We start from the raw sequence: 21,265 nt of genomic DNA on the forward strand, positions 1-21,265 counted from the left end.
GGGAGAGGTGCAGCCGCACGAACTTATTTAGGAGAGTCAAGGACGGGGGCTTAGGCCTGTCACATCTTTTTGTGAAGCAGCTAGTAAACCGATTTTCTTTTTTTCGAGACGTGCATGACCCCTTTCTGCGCACAATGTGCCAGTTACGACTGAACAAGCATCTGCCGATGTACGTGGTCTCCAATTTAAGTATGCCTGGTGCTCTTCGAGGGTACCGAAGGGAAGTCGTTGACAGTGTCCGTTTTCTGTCCGTACGTTTTTCTAATGATTATCTCTTTTCGGTGTCGCGGAAAAAATTGTACAGGGATGTAGTTGACATAATTATGCCGGTTCCGATGTACAGAGCCATAAACAGTGGAGGACAAGGAAACGACGTGTTAAAGCGTGTTAAGAAAATGCAGGTGCAGCCAAGCACTAAATCCTTTTTCTTTAAGTTGCATACCGGAACTTTGCCGGTACGGGCCTTTTTACAAGAGAAGGGTTTTTATTTACCATGGGGAGTAAATTGCCTTAAATGTAAACAATTAGAAACAATTGACCATGTTTTTTTGCATTGTTGGGCAGGGGTTTTCTTTTGGGACGTTCTTCAAAGAACACTACAGAAAGAATTGCCTTTAAGTCCATTAGGTATTAGATTTCTGACAGTAGAAAATGAGGACGGCTTGCCTTTGGACTTAATTATGCTAATGGGCCTCCACTGTTTATGGAGGGCTCGAATGGCCGGTTTCTTTTGTGATTCTGACAGCCGGCCTGCGCGGCTGCTCTTCCGGGACGATATTTCCAAGTTCATTGATGTAATTAAACAACAAGAATGTCCTCCGGATTGGCTGGCGAGGATTGAGCCCCTCGCCACATTAAAGGAATTTTAAACTGGACATGGCCAGCCACAATGTGACTGACCGCACAATATGCATGCGCACAAAGTTGAATGTGTGTTTGTGTATGTTTATGTATCACTTACCTTATTTCAAGAAATGTTGCCCTTTGTGTTAGCTTGGTGAAACTTCCGGCAATAAAGAAAAAAAAAAGGTGAGGCGACGCTCGAGAGAGATAGAGTAGAAGGCATTCTCATCTCCTGTTCGGACCGTGGCGGTCGTCTTTTTATTTACTCCCTGGGCACCAGTTAGCCCACAATAAATAGTTGTGTCGGAACCCCTTGAACTGTTCGTTACAATATCAACTATGTCAATCGGCGACTCAACAGCACCGACAACTACTTCCTGCCGTACGTTAAATAATTGTTTCACCGAGCAAAAAGTTATGCTTACGCTTACTTGTGCTTATTTCACAGGCTTCCGCAGTATCAAGCACGCGGCCATTGCGACAGTCGTCGGCGAGTTGACTGACGTGGCTGCACTGACAAGCGGTGTGGACCACCCACAAAGACCCACGTCCGCCATGGTGTCTTGAAAAGAACAACGCATCCATGGTCGCAGCTACTTGGCAGCAGAGGCGGCGAGCAGAGTGGGCGCTTACTTCTGCTTATTTCACAGGCTTCCGTAGTTTCAAGCGCGCGGCCATTGCGACAGTCATCCGCAAATTGACTAACCTGGCTGCACTGAGAAGCGGTGTGGACCGTTCACGAAGACCAACGTCTGCCACGGTGTCTTGAAAAGGACAACGCACCCATGGATGCAGCTACTTGGCAGCGGAGGCGGCGAGCAGATTGGACGCTTACTTCTGCTTATTTCATTGCTTCCGCAGTTTCACGCGCGCGGCCATTGCGACAGTCATCCGAAAATTGACTAACGTGACTGCACTGACAAGCGGCGTGGACCGCCCACAAGGAACCACGTCTGGCCTGGTGACTTGAAAAGGACAACGCGCTCATCGTTACAGCTACTTGGCAGAGGAGGCGGCGAGCAAAGTTGAAGCTTACTTGTGCTTATTTCACAGGCTTCCGCAATATCAAGCGCGCAGCCATTGCGACAGTCATCGGCAAATTGACTATATGATAATATAGGGTACGCGGGAGTGGGAAGCCTAAACATATGAAGGCAGTGCACCGTGCGGTGGCGAAGAGGACACCGACTCTTTGCAAATACCCGTGAGACAGGCATAATCATCATCGACACCGATTTGGGAGCGTCGACAGTGGCGCCTCGAAAAGCGTGGCGCGAGAGAGTGTGGCCCGTAGCGTGAGCAGTGCGCGAGGTTCGGCGTTCGAGGGAAAAGCGCTTCCTGACTGTGCGTGCGGCCCATAGAAGCTCTCGCCGCCCGCGTCACTACGCCACACCCGAATCAACGCTGTCACCGGCTGAGAGGCCAGCTCGCCAAGTTCTTCCGCTGGCCAACTGGTCCAGGAGGGCTGGCGGTCCTGAACCTGGGTGAACGAGCGTTCGGGTGAGCGGTCACAGGGCTACCCCGCCAGCTGTGGACGTGATCCGGTGGCTGCTGCTGTGGGCTCCCGAGCGCAAACCCCGCCGGAGGGAAACCGGGCACGCGGAGGCTCCGGTATATCGACAGTGGCGCAGGGCCGCCTGAGCCCCGCGAGGCGGTCCGACCCTGCTTTCCGACCCTGCTTTCCAACCCTGATGGCCGACATCGGTTCCACGACGTCTCCGACACGGCGACACGTGCTTCCGCCAGAACTGTCGGCCGATTATATTTGAACAATACATATATAAGGCTGCATGTCGTCTAGAAAGTATTTTCGGGAACTGTCGCGTTTGTGTGCCGTTTTCAATGCGTTAAGTGCGTCAATACAAGTATGATGTGTATTTGTGCTTCTGCGCGCTGCTTCTGCCTTTTTCTGGAGTGATCCTGCACCCAATAACATCACGAACTGGCGAGTCTGCCAGGATTCACTCATGAATGCAGTGAAAGAGGAGCAGTTTCGCTTGAGCGCAGACACACATTAGTAGACGGCACCATAGATTTAGAGAAAGTCACGGCTACAGAACTCCACATAGGATTGTCAGGCGCAGAACTTCGCAGGTGGATTGAGGCCGAACAAGCAATACAAAGGGACGAGAGAGCTGCAGAGCGAGAGGCAATCAATGAAGCTGCTGAATTAGCGCGCTTAGCTGACGAGAGGCAGCGTGAGATCCTCCAGCTAAAGCTGCAGCTCTAGGAAAGAGCTCGGAATGTGCCAGAAGCGGCTTCTGAAATTTTGACTGCGTCCAGCACTTCCTCGTCATTCCTCAATCCACAGAAGCTACTTTCTTTGTTTGACGAGAAACACGATGACTTGTACGCGCATTTACAGCGATTTGAGCGCATAGCGACAGAGCGGGACTGGCCACAAGAAAAATGAACTCTTGCTGCTAGCATGTGCCTAACTGGTGAAGCTTTAGCTGCGATCGGTCGGATGACTGTCGCCGATTCATTAGATTACCCGAAGGTAAAAGCTTTACTACAGAGGTTCCAATGCACGGCTCAAGGCTACCAAGAGAAGTTGCGGAAAGCACGAGCAGTAGAGGGTGAAACTGGAAGATAGTTAACAGCAAGAATTTCAGCCTATTTGGATCATTGCATTGAGATGTCTAACGTGCCTAAAACGTATGAAGGTGTACGAGATCACATGATCTTTGAACAGTTTTGCGCGGTTCTGAACCAAAGCTAGTCGTTTTCTTGATGGAGCGAGAGTGCAAATCTCTTAACGAACTTGCTAGCTTGACGGATCGCTTTCTTGAAGCGCAGAACTGGACAAACATAGGGAAAGTTCCCGATAACACAAAGGATTCTGGTGGAAAAAACATTGAAGCTCCCACGAAACCACAACTCATGTGCATCCTCTGTCTACGGTTTGGACATTTGGAACAGCTTGCCGCAGGTGGGGAACGATCCCACATTCTTCGCACGTGTAATGCGAAGGATGTGGGATCGTTCCCCACCTGCGGCAAGGTGTTTTTCATCCACTTTCATTTGTACTAATTTATAATTTCACTATTTCAATTAGTAAGTACAAGTACTTTCCCCTGTGTTGGCCTTGGAGTCTTTGTTTGTCGGCTTCTTATGATATGATTAGTAAAAATCGGGCCGCTCTGTTAACCTCCTTCTCGTTTTTTGAATGCTAGGCAGTTAAGCATATAAGCACATTCCGACAGGAAATCTGCACCACCCTAATCTAAGCGCGATGTAAAGTGATGTTTGTGCATAGGCAGGCTGTTAGTGTGCCTGTAGGAATACAGCAGTGCCCGGTGGCACCGTATTGCTCAAGCATAACAGTGAACAACTAGTAAACAAAGCTGCTGATACTACGTAGCTGACCCATATGTAGCAGCACACATATATATACATATAGAGCGCAAATCTATATTGCGCATGCGCATGCATTGTCTAAGCCACACACACAGTTGCTTTCAGTGTACTGAATTGTAGCCATAGCTTTGATGTGTCAAGTTGTATTACTGCACACACACAGCACTGAAATAAAATCGGCACAATGGGGAGCAATGCGGCAAGGAACGGCAAATTAATTGTTATGCGGGGATACGAATAGTACGTGTGAGTGGCATACCAAATTCACCAGTATGCATGTTTTCTACTTGAACGATTTTACGTTTGGCACAGAGGCACTGTGCCCTTCCTACTGAAAATTTGTGTGCTGTCTTTCACAGTGCTCAGGAACGCATCTTTCCTTTGGCTACCCGAATAGGGAATAGATAATGGAGGAGACCAATCTTGCAGTTTTACGCACAACACTTTGTGTGGCATTCACAAAACTGAACCTCAGAAAGTATTCATTGGTATATTATACAAAATAAGATGTGCGGGCCTGTCTTCCGCCATATCAGCGTTTATTTTATTCTACATGTTAAAGCAGCTACTAAATAAGAAAGACAAACACAAAACCAGATGCTACATCAACCTTTTCACATCAAGAGAGATCACTGAACTCGCTGTTAAGTTACTTTATTATCTTCCTTTGCTTTAAAATAAGATGCAGGTGCTTGCCAGTTGTTCATGTTATGTCATGCATTTTCTTTATTTTCCTAAAATCTGCCTGTGTATCAGCTGGCTAGTTTGTCTCTACATAAATACATAAACAACACGCAGCCCATGCCGAACTAACTCAAATAACCTCAGTTGAGCTTACAATAGTTTACTTATCATTTGCATCCTGTGTGAGCTTATATTTTGCATATATAGATTAGTCAAAATAAAATACGCATGCATGATGCTGGCAGTATCAAGCAGTCTCAAGTCGATCAATAATGTTTGCGGCCATGGCAGTACCATTAAGCAGTACCATGCCTGTCATCGTACTGCTTAATTTTATGCACTTTAGTAATGTTTTGAGCATTGTATAAATGCTAATTTAGTTATAAGTAGTAAAGTGGCAACAGATTGGTCATCCAGGCCGGCAAGAAAGAATTTCATTATTTGAGTTCACTCGGAATAAGTTGTCTTATCAGCAATATAAATTGTTTAATTTCAAATAACGATTCTCCTTCAAAACATCTTCTGAGTTTATATGTTCATAGGGTCTTCACTTACATATTGATTTTATTCCAGCCATAATAAATTGTACACTCGCTGCTTGAGCTTTAATTGCTTGCTCCATCAAGTTAATCGCTTTTACACAACATTTCTACACATGGTAAGTACTTGAACTTGAACTTTATTGAACTTTATTTTGTATCTATACAACGTACAGATGACAGGGGCACCGACAAAAAGCCATAAAATCGGCCTGACTAGGCCTGTGTCCCTTCATTCATGGCTGAGCACATCTCTTATTTTTCCCCTCCAGTTAAGGTCTTATGTTGTTTGGAACGTTTATAAGCAGCAATTAATAAATTTCTATGAGGCATGTTTTATGCCTTACTTCGTCTTCGGTGGTTTTATATAAGTAAAAAAAGGAAAAGGCATTTCATGCATACAAGTGCCTTAAGTACGCTCTTAAAATTGGCAGAGTGAAAAATAAAGAAAGAAAACACGAGGGCAAGCAAATGCAAGTGTATCAACAAGCTGTGCTCGATGCCTCACACGGGTGCAGTGTGCGACCTACGCAGCTGTATTCCGCGACAGATCTGCGGGTGTTCCGTATTGCCGCAAGTTGTCACCAGGACTATAAAAACTGCGCCATCGCGCCGAACACGGGCATTTCGGGCGAATCACTAGCAGCCATACTATCGTTTTCGCGTGACGTAGAACGCGGCAGGGTGGATGATTCGAGGGGTCAACCAGCGAAGGCAGCGCGCACTGATAAGGATCGCTCGTGAATACGTGCCATGCTGCGACACGATGCCATTGCAATAAATATTTAAAAGGTGGTGCAAATAAAATGACTGTGCAGCGCTTCAAACAAGAATGACTGCGCCAATGCGACATAAGCGCCTGCAAAACATAATGTGACAGCCTGGAGTCGCATTTGTACCGTGATGCGGAAAATTAAAATCACATCTGCAAAAGTATGACACAACGGATGGAGGTTATGAGCGATCCTTCTGAACGGGGACGTCGAATGCGCCACCAAGCTCTTGCAATTATATTGCCTACTGTAAAGGAAGTAATGTCTGCTGCCTAAGATAGTTGCCAACTTTGAACACCTTTGCTCCGCCGAATGGTTTCCAATTGTCAACAGACCGCGTCTTCCAGTGCGCGTGCAATCCGCTCATACGGACCGAGCGTGGACCGAATCTTGCGACAGGGTAGGCCTTTCGGGTGGCAGAACCCGGTCCGCACGCGGCGGACGAGAGCGGAACGGACGGTCGGATTGACCATGTTTCGTCCCTTAGATAATCATCGAGGATGGTCTCTTCTGAATTTTTTTCTTTGAAATATTGCTGGTTCTTCATATCCTTTTCCCCCTTCTGTAGTACGTACTCTTCTTTCGCATGGTTCACCACCGGGCCTTACACAGAGTGTTCGTGCCATTACTTCTTTACGCGCTGTATACGCAGATACGTGGCGCTGTTTTGCTCGCGGTAGCGTTTTACACCCCATATTGATTGTTAGCCTCTTACCAGTATTTCCCTGCCTTTCGACCGAATTTGGTGGTTGAATATGGTGTTTTCCTGAAAGTAAACATAAACACACAAATTTAGTCACATGGGTGGGGTGTAATAAATAAAAGCAGTCAGTAGTCCTTGTATAATCTCGAGATACGAGTTCCCTTAATTGGCCAATGTAAAATGAGTCACGACAGTGCTAGAACGTTAAGCGGTTGATGGATACAAAGACCTTCCCATCATCTGCAGGTAATCATCATAGTTCCTTTATTCTATAGTACCTCTACTGTTTAACTGCAGGCATGTTCATTAAAAAATGATATTTCTCCCGTGTACCATCGTACCACACACTTTAATACTTCCACCGACACGTGCACAAGGTGTCCAGGGCTGCTGTGAAGGCACACCTGAGTAGGTCTTCTCGCCTATGGCAAGCGTTTGGAAATCACCCACACGCTGACTGCTATACTCATTAAATATATGTAGATCGTTACTAGCTGCTGGCGCTGCCAAGTGCAGATGCTTGTATTTCTTTGTAAAAAAAAATTCATTGACCCCAAAAAAGGGCCGAGAATAGGGGCTCTGTTTAAGACGCACCCGGTAGTTTCACAGCCGTCATCATCCGCCATGTTGCCTAATTGGCTGTCAAGATATCGCATGTTCTACAATTTTTTTCCAAAAGTGGAAGTTCCGCAAAAAAACAATCTTTTTTTATCAAGATGACTGAACGTTACGTCGAACTCTTGAGTTGTTATTGCCTTTTTTTCTGGTATGAGGCAACAATAATGTTAGCTGTTGGAAAAAACTAAGTGGTAGTGTTGAGAAGACCCCGTGCATTGCATGCGCAGTTTTGCAAATATGTGGTGGTGGTCTGAGACAGCAATCATGACGGCTTGTTGACTGGCAGAAGAAATATCATACGAAGAAGTGTCAAAGAAATGGCCGTTTTGAAAACGTCAATTCGACGTTGCGTAATGTTTTGCTAGGCCCCTATTGCAGAGTTCTTCCAAAGCCTGAAAGTGTGATGTGACGAGGCGCGCATAATAAGCTGATGAGCCGCCGTATATTATGACAGCGGATAGCCGTCTGCGTTTTTGTTTATTTATTTCAATGCCCTCAAGCGTCTTAGTGCTATACATAGGGGGAGAGTATTATACAATCGTTAGGTACAAGGATACAAATACTAAGGAATAGAACAACACATTTACAATAGAAATGGAGCCTTTAGAAATGAAAGCAGGAGAGAGCTACAAATGACCTCTCTCAACCAAAAAATTATGCGTGGATGCGCTATCGTAAACACCAGAGACCAGTGAAGCTGAGGGAAGGCCAGTAAAGTAGTCACAAACCACACACAAGACACACGAGCGCCGGGAAAAAGTCCCTACGGCGTCCGCCAAAGGCATCTACTACGGATGTATAACGCCTCCTGGGTCCAGTCAAGCTGCGAACGGCAGCTTTTAGCCCGGGAGGACGTTTCTAGTCTGTACTAGAAGAAGAATAAACTTGAACTTGAACTTGAACTTGAGTCCGCAATTCGCGTGGCCAAAGCCGTAGGATACGCCGCAGTTGTCTCCACTCTGTACGGAGCGGCGAGCTGGATGGATGGATGTTATAGCGTCCCCTTTGGAAGGAGGCGGTGGGTTGCGCCACCAAGCTCTTGCTGTTATACTGCCTATGTCCTACCTAGGTTAAACAATGATAAAAGAAAAAAAAAAAGAAGTACTGTGAACTACCTCGCCCAAATTCTCTTATCCCCTAGTGCGAACTGTGCTCTTGTACGTCTCCGTCTTTTGTCGTTTCCACACTTTCCTTCCACCAATCCTCCAATCGCCTCTTACTAATGTCTATTGCGGACATGTTTGCTTTAACCCTGCTCCCGCTGAACCCAAGGGCTTCAAGGAGGCCTGTGGTGCCTAAATCGACCGCTGGGTAGACGTACATGCTCTATAGTTTCCCTAGCTTTACCGCAGCAACCACATGCTTCTTGTTCCTTCTTATATCTCGCTTTATAGGTGTGTGTTCTAAGGCATGCCGATCTCGCTTCGAAAAGTAATGAGCTTCCCTTCGAGTTATCATAAATTGTTTCTTTCCTGATTTCTTTTTTTCCTCTTAAGTAGTTACTCATGGCAGGTTTCTTTCCCATCGCCGCCACCCATGACATTATTTCAGCCTCTCTGACTTTCCGCTTGACCTTCTTTGTTGCTGTGTTGCCCACCCTACAGGCCGCATACTTGCTGGTAAGCTTCCTAGTTCTTTTCCTCCACTGTGAATCAATGTTTTCACTGTACAGGTACCTGAACACTCTCCCAGCCCATTCACTTTCTTCCATATTCCTCAGCCGTTCTTCATACTCAATTTTCCTGCGAGCTACCCTCACTTCAAAACTAGTCCAGCCCATATCACCCTGCACAGCATCTTTTGTAGTCTTCCCGTGAGCGCCCAATGGGAGACGACCCACTGATCTTTGGTTCCCGTCGAGTCCTGATTGTAGCCCTGATTTAAAGCAAACAACCGCATTTCCAAAAGTAAGTCCTGGAACGATTACACCTTTCCACATAGCTAGGAGGACCTCGTACCTATTGTAGCCCCATAGCGCTCTGTGCTTCATTATTGCTGAATTTCTCTTCCCCTTCATTGTTATTGTTATTTCCTGTGTTTCCAAATACCTATTGCCTTCGTTTATCCATATGCCGAGGTATTTATATTCTCTTACCCAAAGTACTTCCTGGCCCTATATCTCCACTGTCTGTTCACTGTTTTCATTGAATATCATAACACCTGATTTTCTAACACTAAATTTCAAACCTAAATTGTTGCCTTCCTTTCCACAGATATTAGCCAGACGTTGCAAATCACTTTGCTTGTTAGCTAGCAACACAATGTCGTCCGCTTAAAATAAAGCGGGGAGCTGCTGCTCTACTAGTATTCCCGCCTGTTTGTATGAGAGATTAAACCCGATATTACTTCCTTCTAGCGCCCTCTCCATCCTCACCATGTACATCATAAACAGCAGCGGGGATAAAGGGCACCCCTCCCTCAGTCCCTGTTGATATGAACTTTCTCCTCGCTCCTCATCCCTTCCCATTCAACGCAAACGGCATTTTCTAGGTAAATCTCTCTCAAAAGCTGTACACAATTGTCACCTAAGCCTTCCCCTTTCAGAATATCCCACAAAATGTTGCGGTCTACGTTGTCATAGGCTCCTGTAATGTCTAAAAAGGCCACATACAACAATCTGTTTTCTACTTTTGATATTTCAATACACTGAGTAAGAACAAAGAAGTTATCATCCAAACTCATACCTATTCTGAAGCCATTCTGAAGCTCTCCCAAAATGCCATTATTCTCTGCCCATGCTTGAAGCTTTGATTGCCTGCATTGCTAGCCTGTATAATACCGATGTAATGGTCAACGGTCTATACGAGTGAATTCTGTTTCTTGCCCTTACCTTTATAAATTAAATTCATTCTACTTTGTCGCCAACTGTCTGGTATTCGTCTATTTCTTGAAGTTTTTTCCACTGCTTTCACCAGAGCTTCCTTACTTTTTGGTCCTAGTTCATTGGTGAGCCTAACGGGAACCTCGTCTAGCCCTGTGGCTGCGCGCTTAGGAATTTTCTCTTCCGCTTTCTTCCAGTTTAAATTTGTCAGCACCAGCTGGTTTTCCACTTGGGTCTCTTTCATGCACTTTTTTTCTTCAAATACAACTTCGTCATTGCCTTGCAAAGATTCGGCTGTTACTTTGTGGATATAATTTATTGCCGCTTCTCCTTCCAGTCTGTTTTCATCTTCGTCTAGGATATGTTGTTGTATTGTTCTTGACTTCCTGCCTAATAGTTTTATGTGGTTCCAAAATATTCCAGGTGCGGCCTTCTGTTTCTAACGTATTTCCGACAACCAACGTTCACTTTCACCTTTTAATTTTGCTTGCACCACTTCTTGAACCATAGGCTTTTTCTCCCGGTATATTTCCCATTTACTGTACTTCATCCTGCGGCAACTGCACCTTCTTTGCCTGCCTGTACTCTCGAGATGCTTTCTGTCATTCGGCGATCGCTTCTCGCATCTCCTTGTTCCACCAGCTTTTCGGTTTCTTTTTTTTCCTTTCGAAAGAACATGTTGCTTCTCTTTCCGTATTTCTGTCGTTATTACCCTTAGAAGCTCACCATATTCCCACTCTTGGCCATTTGCCAAGTTCTTCCTCAACTCTAGTGACTATATTTGCCATTTGTTCAGCGTTCAAATTTGGACTGGCTATTTTGCCCACCTTGCTCTCTTTCGCAACTACATATCCCATTTTTAAAATGATGCGCTTATGGTCACTCCCTATGCTGCTAAACCCTTCCTCATCGATGACCATTTCTCTCAACTTATGAATTCCTCCTATCATCAGACAGTAATCAATGGTCGATTGCCTGTTTTTCCACTTCCCACGTGATCTGCCCTTCACACGTAGGCCCTGTATTCACGATAACGAGGGTATGTTGCTCACAAAAGTCTAGCATTGACTTCCAGTTATTGTCGGTATGGCCATCTAAATCCTGTATGTGGGCATTGATGTCACCTAATAGAAAAATTTCAGCACCTTTCCCGAAACCCTTGATATCAGCGCTTATGCATTCCACTAACTCTTTATTCTTCTCTGTGCATTTTTTTCCGGTCCACAAACACGTAACACCCAGCCAAGCTTGTTTCGCACTCATTGTAACTGATAACGAAAGATGCTCTTGATATTGCGAATTTACTATTTTCCATTTGGCTCCGTGATGGATGAGCATTCCGACTCCCCCTCCCCTTCTTTCCGACTTAATTCTGTTGCACCCTTCCCACACATAATTCTCAATAAATGGCGGCTCTGCTGAGTCTCTAAGGTGCGTTTCTGTAACCGCATACACCCCTATTTGTTCTCTATGTAACTGCTCCTCAATCTCTGCCGATTTTTCCTTTCTTCAGCCGCCCTGCATGTATATGTAGCCTATTGCATGGCGAGTTCATTTTCTTGCTTTCCTCCTTTTTTTTTGTTATCGACGGCGATGCTCTTCTGATGTTCCCCTAGCGGACCTTCTTCATTACTATCTACTCTGACCTCTTGAGCGCCTGCGGGCCCGCTAAAGAAGCAACAGCACGACCACCAAGTCACCAGCCCACTTCTCGTGCCAGCCTGCAATTGAAGTGGATCCCGTCTCGTTTAAAACCACCACAACTTCTCACTTCTCTGTTTACTTCCACAACCTCGAAGCCTTTCTCTCGGCTCATTTTCCATACTGCCTCATTAGCAGCCACTATGGCTCTTTGTGCGTGACTGTCACGTACAGGCACCTCCGGCACCGTGCACACCACGATCTGCACCTGAGGGGATAGCTTGCGCAAGTCATCCACCCCCTTCGCCGAGCGCTGGGCTAGTCGTGGCCCTTTCCTGTTTAGGACATCATTTAGACCACCTGCTACTATGACAAGATTGCGCACGTTGGCATTTTCCGCGAGCTTTTCTTTTGCTCGCTCCATGAGAGAACCCAGTGTCCGCCCTGGAAATGTCCCTACCGCCACTCTTTTGTCGCCTTTCACCCTCTCCACAATTGCTTTTGAGCACCCAGCCAGGTTTGAGTCGCCAGCGGTAATAACCCTGTCACTCTCTCCTACCTCGCCCTGCTTCCCCTTATCCTTTTCCGCATGATTTGGACTCGACAAGGAGGATTGTCCCCTGGGCTCCTGCTTTTACCGCGTGGCGGCCTCAAGGTAGGTGCCGCTCTTTCCAGCTAACCCTCCATCACGCTGCCTGCATTCCACGTATCTGGCTGACCCTCCCTGGCCTGTCGCTTCGGGGGCTTGCGTTCTATTGTCACGCACATTCTCGTTCACAATGGCAGCCCTCTTCAGCTTTTCCTCGGCTGCTTCAAGTCTCTTTTCAACTACCTTCTGTGCATCATGCTCCATGTTTAGCTAATTTTTGAGCTCTTGCACCTGTTTGAGAAGCTCTTCCTGGGAAGCCTCCATTTTCTGCAGCCTAGTATCGACATCACATTGTGTGCCGGTTGATTCGATGCCCTCTGCATTGTCATCCGTCTCCTCATCTGCCTTGAGGGGCCCCCCGCGCGCTACTTGCTTTCCCGTCTTTCTCGACATCTATTGCAGGGCTTTTTGCAAATACTACAATACTATAGTAATGCTTCTAATGATGCAAATACTATAACACTATATCAATGCAGAGCGCGCGCCTTTTAGCAAAGACCGATACGCACAGCATCCAAATCCTCAAAATGTTGCAAAGCAACTCTCACCATTGTTTGAAGAACAATCAATGCTGCGGAGACTGAAGGTATGACACGCTCCCGCACGCGCTAAACCACGCGGCCACGCTCTCACTTTCCTACCAAAACACGCACAGTAAAACCACTAATAACTATTTGTCTTGCCACTTCTAAGCTGCCATTTAAAGACTAGAAAAACTTAACGTCCCACCCGGCTGCATGTGTTGGAGCACGTGGCACGAAAGGACGGTCTAACCATCCTGCACAACAAATGTACACGAAGCACACCCGCGCACCCGAAATACGAGAGACAAAAAAAGGAAAGAAAAAGAAAACCACCCAATTACTATTTAAGGACAAAAATTCAGCAAATAAGAAAACAGAAGCAAGCTCAAAGCATGTACAAGAACTTATGATTTCGTCGCCGTCACGGAGCCCGGAAAAGCACGTCCATTCGCCACAACATCCTAACAAGAACCGGGCGAGGCTAGACATCGAGGCCCCCTAGCAGCTGCGCGAGAAGAAGACCCCCCCCTCCACATCGCGCGCCACAGGAGAGGGCACGCATCCGGGCAGCACCACCTAGACAAGAGAAGGCCTGAGCGAGTGACGTCACGTGACGTGATTCATTTGTTCGTAAGGGTATTCGTAAGGGTATTGATTTGTTCCTGTAAATCATTATACCATTTTACTGACAATACCAATGGTGAGTTCTCATATTTCAATGTTCTTGCAAAAATTGGTTGTACTTTCAAACAATGACCCCTGCCCCAAGAGAGGTGCCTGAGAATATTGCTAGGGGCAAAAACTGCATGGCTGTAATGTCGCGAATGAAGGAATGGGATGTGTCAAGATTCTAGAAATTAAAAATGCACTTCAACACCGATACGTTTTCATAGTCAAGTGAATATGTTGATAGGCCGCCTTAAAGTGCACACGCTATTTAGATATCATATTATTTAATCATATTCTAATGCTGATATAATTATTGTTGTGTAAGCATGTAACGTCCTTTCCGAATTCGCAGCTAACAAATGACAAGTTAACACCTAATTTTTTTTATATACTAAATATGAATATTCCACGTTATATGAAGTGCACACCCGGATACTTAAATGATTGTATTGTTGCGATTATGCTGTCATTTATAAATGGAGGTTCCCAGCAGTATTAGCGAGCGTAGAAAACGTAAGCAGCTTCGTTTTGTCAATGTTGATCTCCATTTTACATCATATGCCCCACTCATGTGAACATATTCAATGGCCCTGTAGGAGCAGTACGTCAAGCGGGTTAGTTATTTGTATATCACACAGCCATTGGTGAAATGTCGTATATTAGAAGTAATGTTACTCTGGCTATGTCGTTAGTGCAATTTGTGAAGAGGAGCGGCCCTAATACTGACCCCTGTACGTGGAAGGCCCAATATTACGGCAGTGTAGCTTGATATGTGCTCCCAAATCTGGAATTGTTCAACGTGGCTGCGCAAGAATTTTTGAATCCAAAACTTGGTATTACGATGAAGGCGCAGCTTACAAATTTCGTGTTTCTTACGAAGTCTCTTTTTGGCTCATACCCCCCCCCACCCCACCCCACGCCGTCGTCTTCGTTTGGGCCTATGATTTTCTTTTTTACATTTCCGTTCAGAGCGTTTCCATCGCTTTAGGGTTGTGTGGGCATTTCAGTTTCAGGACTTGATTTCCTTACCATAATTGTTTACGTAACCTTGGTTGAACGTTACAAACGCTCAGCGACTTTTCGTGCTTTTTGCTGCTGCATCCGTATTGCAATCGACGTTAACTACTTTTCACCTTATCAGAAGCCATGACAACAGTGTATTTCTTCAATTATGAAAAAAAAAAGAAAACGAACGCAATGCGGCGCCTCAAAGTTTTATTACATACCATCACGTGGTGTGACTAAGCAACGGAGTGAACGATCGATGGGAGTACAGACGCTTGCGTCGTGCAAGCGGCCACCTTTGGCAAGCGCATCGCTCTTGGCAACCAAGTACAAGACAACTGAAAGTGTAAATAGACAACCAAGTGTAATCAGAAAGAAAGTGAGAAAAAGAAAAACAGCGAATTGGATTCAAAGAATTGAAACGAAAAAGACCATGAAGATTAAGAAGAATAAGAAAAAAGAAATTAGAAGGGAAAATCTGTACGATAGCACGAAGAGAAGGGCCTTTGCTGTTTGAGGATCGAGTTGGTTTCCTAAGGAATAAAACATACTGGAGCAAATGTTCGCATTTAGATGAGGCATGTGTATGCTGCATCAAAAATCCGGAGACGACTCAGTACATCTTAATGGAATGCCAAGGGATTCACGCAGATAGACCATACCTATCGTACAACTTCGACAAGCGCTTAGATTTCAAGCAGACGGAAGTATCAGCCGGTCAGTAGTCCACATAAGCAAGAGACGTTTAGAGTACTGGTGGAAGAAAAGCTGGGAGTAAACAGATATGACCCGAACGATTGCAGGCACAGACAGCAGTACAAGGTCGATAGGGAAAACCAAAGAGATGTATACAAGGTGCTAGAAGGAAGAGCATTCATAGCATACCTGAGTAACTCAAGCAGGCTAGGTGACGATTTGTCCCTGCCCCATTTCAATGGGGATGCCAATAAGTCATTATGATCGGAATATTTGACCGCTTCTCATGCAGCCGAGTCGGGCTAAGTAGCTTGCGGTTTACCATATAGTGATAACGCGGCATGGAATCTGCACTATTCGCCATAAGTCGGTCGCTATGCTGTCTCAAGGTAGAAAGCAAGCAAAGCAAGCGCATTGGCCCGTATATACAAATACACATTTCGCTTCTCGGAAACAGCAGTCTTGGCTAATGTAGCAGATGACGGCTTGCACAGAGCAGACGGCGGAAGTGAGAAGAGTTTTCCATTGAATAATTTTACGTTTTCAGCTTGCTGCTTTATTTTAATGCGATAACAGTTATATGGACATTCCAGGTACATTTTTGCTGTCGCCGTCACCATGATGTTCTGTATAAAGTCGAAGGGCGATAACACCGTCGCCGCACTCCGTATGCTCTATGTGCCAGTGAAAGTACGTAAGGGAAGCCGAGGATCGCGGCTGAATCTGGTGCACGCGACGGAGGAAAGCGGAGAGCAAACGCGCCGTCTTCCCTCGCGCGAAAGGTCGTGCGGGAATGGAGGGGCGGGAGGGGGGCCGCGTCATGGGGCTCCGGCAACAACCGCGTATTTTGCGACCGGGTGGAAGAGGGACTGACGATCGTGGCTCCATCTCACGCACGAGAGGGAGAAATGTGGGGAGGCAGCTGCGAAGTGAGGTGAGAGTGGTTTCTACTCCACCAGCAACTGTGTACTTTGCGCAGAGGCGCGCGGCCGCACGCGCCGTATCTGAAAGCTGTGCTGTGCTCTCGCCACTCAGTTTGCATTGAAGCGATACGCAGGCCTAATGTCACTTCGCTCGCTGCTGCTGCCGCGCTTCTCACGCAAGCGTTTTGACAACGAGTGTCTGCGTATTTGTATTAAACAGTGGTGCTCGGATCCATAAGCGATAAAATGTATGCGTTGTGTATCGTATCGCGTCTTACACGTGTGCTATGCATGATAAGCTGAAGGGGCGTAGTCCCACTTCTCTGTATATCGTAGCATGATCATCTGAGGGGCGTTGCCCCATTTTACTGTATAAAACACCTGCTCTATAAATCCCGGGCACTCGTGCTCTGGCAACCGAAAGCACGGGAGCATGCTGATACATGGTGTCAGAAGTATCTAGCTTCTGCCCATATTCGCTCGTCTGAAGGATAGCAATCGCCGAGGTCGCCGTTCGAAGGCTGCCACCATGGATTTTATAAAGCCAGCGGAGCCGCTGCGGTTTGAAGGTGACATAAGCAAGAACTGGGGGCTGTTCAAGCAACGGTTTCAACTATTCCTGACTGCAACGGAACCAGCGAGTAAGAAAAGAGAAGCATCTACAAAAACTGCGTTGCTACTGAGCGTCGCCGGAGAGGAAGCCATCGAGGGTTACAACACATTCAGCTTCACGGAAGATGAGTCAAAGGATGATTACAACGCAGTAATGAAAAAGTTCGACGAATACTTTGCTTCTCAAGACAATGACGTACATCAGCGCTACCTGTTTCGTAGCCGAATGCAAGAGCCCGGTGAGCCTTTTGAGCATTTCTTACGAGATCTGAAGACAAAAGCGCGAGCGTGTAACTTTGGTGGGCTGGCAGAGTTAATGATCAGAGACCAAATTGTTTTTGGCACAAATGACGCAAAAGTTCGAGAAATGCTTCTTTCTAACAACCAGTTGACGCTGCAAAAGGCTGAAGAACAGTGCAAGGCAGCTGAAGCAGCAGTAGCGAACCAGGCAATTTGGATGCGAGATCAAAAGCAAGTCGACGCAATGCACAGGAGGAGTCGTACTTCGGAAGTAAAACAGCGCAGAAGTTACAAATGTCAAAGGTGTGCAAGGGCGCATGCACCACGAAAATGCCCAGCTTACGGACGGAGATGTCGTGCATGCCAAGGAAAAAGCACTTCGCTATATGTTGCAAATCAAAACCGCAAGTAGGCGAGTTGCAAGGTAGTGAAGATGATTTTGAAATTCTCGCTATCGGAAATGAGTCTAGCCGAGCAGACTGGATGGTGAAAGCGAAGGTGGGAGGAAAACTGATTGATCTTAAAATGGATACTGCATCACAGGCCAACCTACTACCTTTAGCGCTGTACGCCCAGATGAACATGAGGCCACAGTTAAAGCCCTGCAGTGCGGTCTTACGATCTTACGGGGGAAGCGAAATCAAGCAATTGGGAACCGTAAGGCAAGAAGTGACGCTGCGCGACCGCACTTTCACTCAGGATTTTTTCATTGTCCGCAAGGGAGCCCAAGCAATTCTCGGTCTGCAGGCGTGCGAGACCATGGGGCTAGTGTCCCAAGTACACAGCGTGTCGCAAAGCAGCTCAGAAAAAGTTGTGAATGAATTTCGCCACCTTTATTCTGGTATAGGCTGTATCGAGCGTCACTATCGCATGGTCCTGCGCGACGGAGCACTCCCAGTCGTCCAGCCGGCGCGTCGAGTACCATTGGCCTTGAAAGAGCAGCTTCGACACGAGCTGGAGCGCATGGAACGGGAAGGCATAATCCCGAAGGTGACTGAGCCTACTGAATGCGTAAGCCCTCTTGTTATTGTGCGCAAGAAAAACGGTAAAATACGCGTGTGCATGGACCCGCGTAAAATAAATGAGGCCATTAAACGAGAACACTTCGAAATGCCTAGGCGAGAGGACATTGAATCTGAGCTCGCAAGAGCTAAAGTGTTCGCTCGCCTAGATGCGAATTCCGGTTTCTACCAGGTAACCGCTTCACGACGAAACGTCGAGAATTTGCACTTTCGCGACGCCTTTCAGTCGCTACCGTTTTCTCCGATTACCTTTCGCCATATCGTCAGCATCGGAAGTGTTCCAAAAGCCCTAAACGACTTTTTTGAGACTGTACCAGGAACAAAGGTTTATGTGTATGACATATAAGTTTGGGGCTCATCAAAGCAAGAGCATGACGAATGACTGAGGTTGGTGCTAAAGACTGCAGAAAAAGCAGGGCTAACATTCAACCCTGACAAATGCGTTGTTGGAGTCTATTTAACGAAATAGAGTTCCTAGGGGACGTAATTTCTGCAGAAGGAATAAGGCCGAGTTCTTCCCTAGTTCATTCTATGCTCCAAATTGCAGACCCGCGTGACAAACAAGCCGCGCAAAGAATGCTCCGAGTCGTAAATTATTTCGGCAAGTTTATTCCAGCACTGGCAGAAAGGACTAAGCTTTTGCGCAGCATAATCAAGGCAGACGCGGTGTTTGATTGGACGCCGAACCACGCGGAAGAATGGCTTCAGATATGCCACACTTTAAGTAGTCAAGCGTTGCTGTCGGTGTTCGACCCAGCAAACGAAACAAAACTCTCGTGTGACGCATCACGCAGTGGCGTAGGCGCCACACTCTTGCAGAGCTACAACGGCACGTGGAAACCGGTCGCGTGTGGATCGAGAACACTTTCAGAAGGGGAAAAACGCTATTCGCAAATAGAAAAAGAAACGCTAGCCATTACATACGGCTGCGAAAAATTCGACCACTTTGTGTACGGTCGAAAGGTCGTCATTGAGACTGACCATCGCCCTTTGATTGTTATCTGTAAGAAAGCAATCGGTGACATGTCACCCAGGCTACAACGTTTCTTTATGCGATTGCTCAGATATGACTTCGACCTGCAATTCGTTCCAGGAAAACAGCTCATGCTCGCGGACATGCTGTATCGAGCACCCAGCAATTTGGGCACGAATGCGGTTGCCACCGCTGACGTAGAAGTGCACGCCTTGAGTACGGTATCTTCACTCATCAGCGACGAAACATGGAATTGCCTCGCAGCAGAAACAGCGAGTGATAGTTATCTGAAAGTGGTACTGCAAAACCTAATAACGAATGAGCCAATAGACGGTCCTTTGAAACCATTTTCATCTGAGCTATATCATAATAAAGGTGTCCTATTCCAAGCAGTATGAGGCGAGAGACTGCACAGGATTCACGAGGGTCATCTAGGAATCGGCAAATGCAAAGCTAGGGCTCGTCTTCTGGCCTGGCATGAACTCAGGATTCGAGATGTTCGCTCAGAGGGGCGTTGCATGCAAAAAGTATGCGTATAACCAGCCGAAGGAGCCACTTATGATGCGTCCCGTTCCGTACCAGTCTTGGTATCGCGTAGGAATCGACATATTCGACTACGGCGGCAAGTCCTACCTGTGCGTCTGACGCCTTGTGTTACTTCCCAGAAGTAGAATGCCTCCGAGACACTACAGCCAGGACCGTAATTGAAGGGACTAGTGCTATATTTGCTCGTTAGGGCATTCCAATGGAGGTTCTTTCAGACAATGGTCCTTAATTTTCTAGAAGAGAATTTGCCACGTTGTTGCGCACTTACGACTTCAAACACATTACCTGAAGTCCGGGATTCCCACGTTCTAATGGGTTATAGGAAAAGGGGGTACAGGTGGCGAAGACTCCTAATGAAAACTACCGAGGCTAAGCAGGATTTCTGGTTGGCACTTTTGGCTTACAGGACTTCACCCTTGGAGTGTGGCCGGTCGCTAGCAAAGATCCTCCAAGGCCGCCAACTACGAATACTGCTGCCTGCCTTCGAATGTGGACCAGCCCACCAAGTTGTCAAGCACCGTTAGCTACAAACTTCCGCGCAGCCACTAGCACCGCTCCACGAAGGCCATGTCGTGCGAGTCCAGACTGACACGTGGGCCACGAAACCACAGGTTCTGAAACCGTCGACGTACCCCAGGTCGTACCATGTCATCACGCCGGAGGGGCGGTCCTTTCGGCGCAATCGCAAACACCTACTACCGACCGGGGAGACCTTTCAGCGTGACTTCATTCCCAACGGTAGCGACGCGGAACCCGAGTACTCAACATCTGCTCATCGCACCGACGACGCAGCACCGAGTAATGGTGTTACAACAGCCGCGGACATGTTCCACAGTGCGCCGCCAACGCCAGCCAGTGTTCCGAGAACTGAAGACATTTCGGACAGGTCGCCGCCTACACCAGCATCGAGGAGGTCCCCGAGGCAAGCAAGACCACCCCGACGACTGCAGTATGATCGGAACTTTGATGAGATTTCCTAAACACGCTGTGTCAAAATTTATATGCTTTACTTTCGTTACAATTCTGTGACGTCGGAATCATCGCTATAACACATCTGTAAATAATTGCACTGTTTATTTTATATTCTTTCTCGTAACGAAAGAGGATGTATCGTATCGCGTCTGACACGTGTGCTATGCATGATAAGCTGAAGAGGCGTAGTCCCACTTCACTGTATATCGTAGCATGATCATCTGAGGGGCGTTGCCCATTTTACTGTATAAAACACCTGCTCAATACATCCCGGGCACTCGTGCTCTGGCAACCGAAAGCACGGGGCCATGCTGATACACGTTGTACCTGTTGAAACTAATGGTCAAGACTGCTAGGCGTCCTTCAGCACCGCTATAGCCGGTAATGATCTCGTACGTGCTGTAAGGATGGGGAGGTCAATCCCATCACTCGTAACCCGTTGTCAAGATTGG

The 21,265-nt window shown here is 46.8% G+C and overlaps 1 protein-coding gene across 3 annotated transcripts in view; it reads right to left on the reverse strand.

The window, feature by feature from the left end:
* LOC140216674 (uncharacterized) overlaps positions 1-21,265 on the reverse strand; it is a 267,143-nt gene that overhangs the window by 37,423 nt on the left and 208,455 nt on the right. For 2 of the 3 annotated variants that reach the window (XM_072287030.1, XM_072287032.1), the window contains one exon: positions 6,915-6,965. The exons of the other annotated variant lie outside the window; for it this stretch is intronic. In XM_072287030.1, coding sequence (XP_072143131.1) covers positions 6,915-6,965 — 51 coding nt within the window. The remainder of the gene's footprint in view (positions 1-6,914; positions 6,966-21,265) is intronic. 3 annotated transcript variants of the gene reach the window in all.

The sequence above is a fragment of the Dermacentor andersoni genome, chromosome 3 (genome assembly GCF_023375885.2).
Source record: "Dermacentor andersoni chromosome 3, qqDerAnde1_hic_scaffold, whole genome shotgun sequence".
NCBI lineage: Eukaryota > Metazoa > Arthropoda > Arachnida > Ixodida > Ixodidae > Dermacentor > Dermacentor andersoni.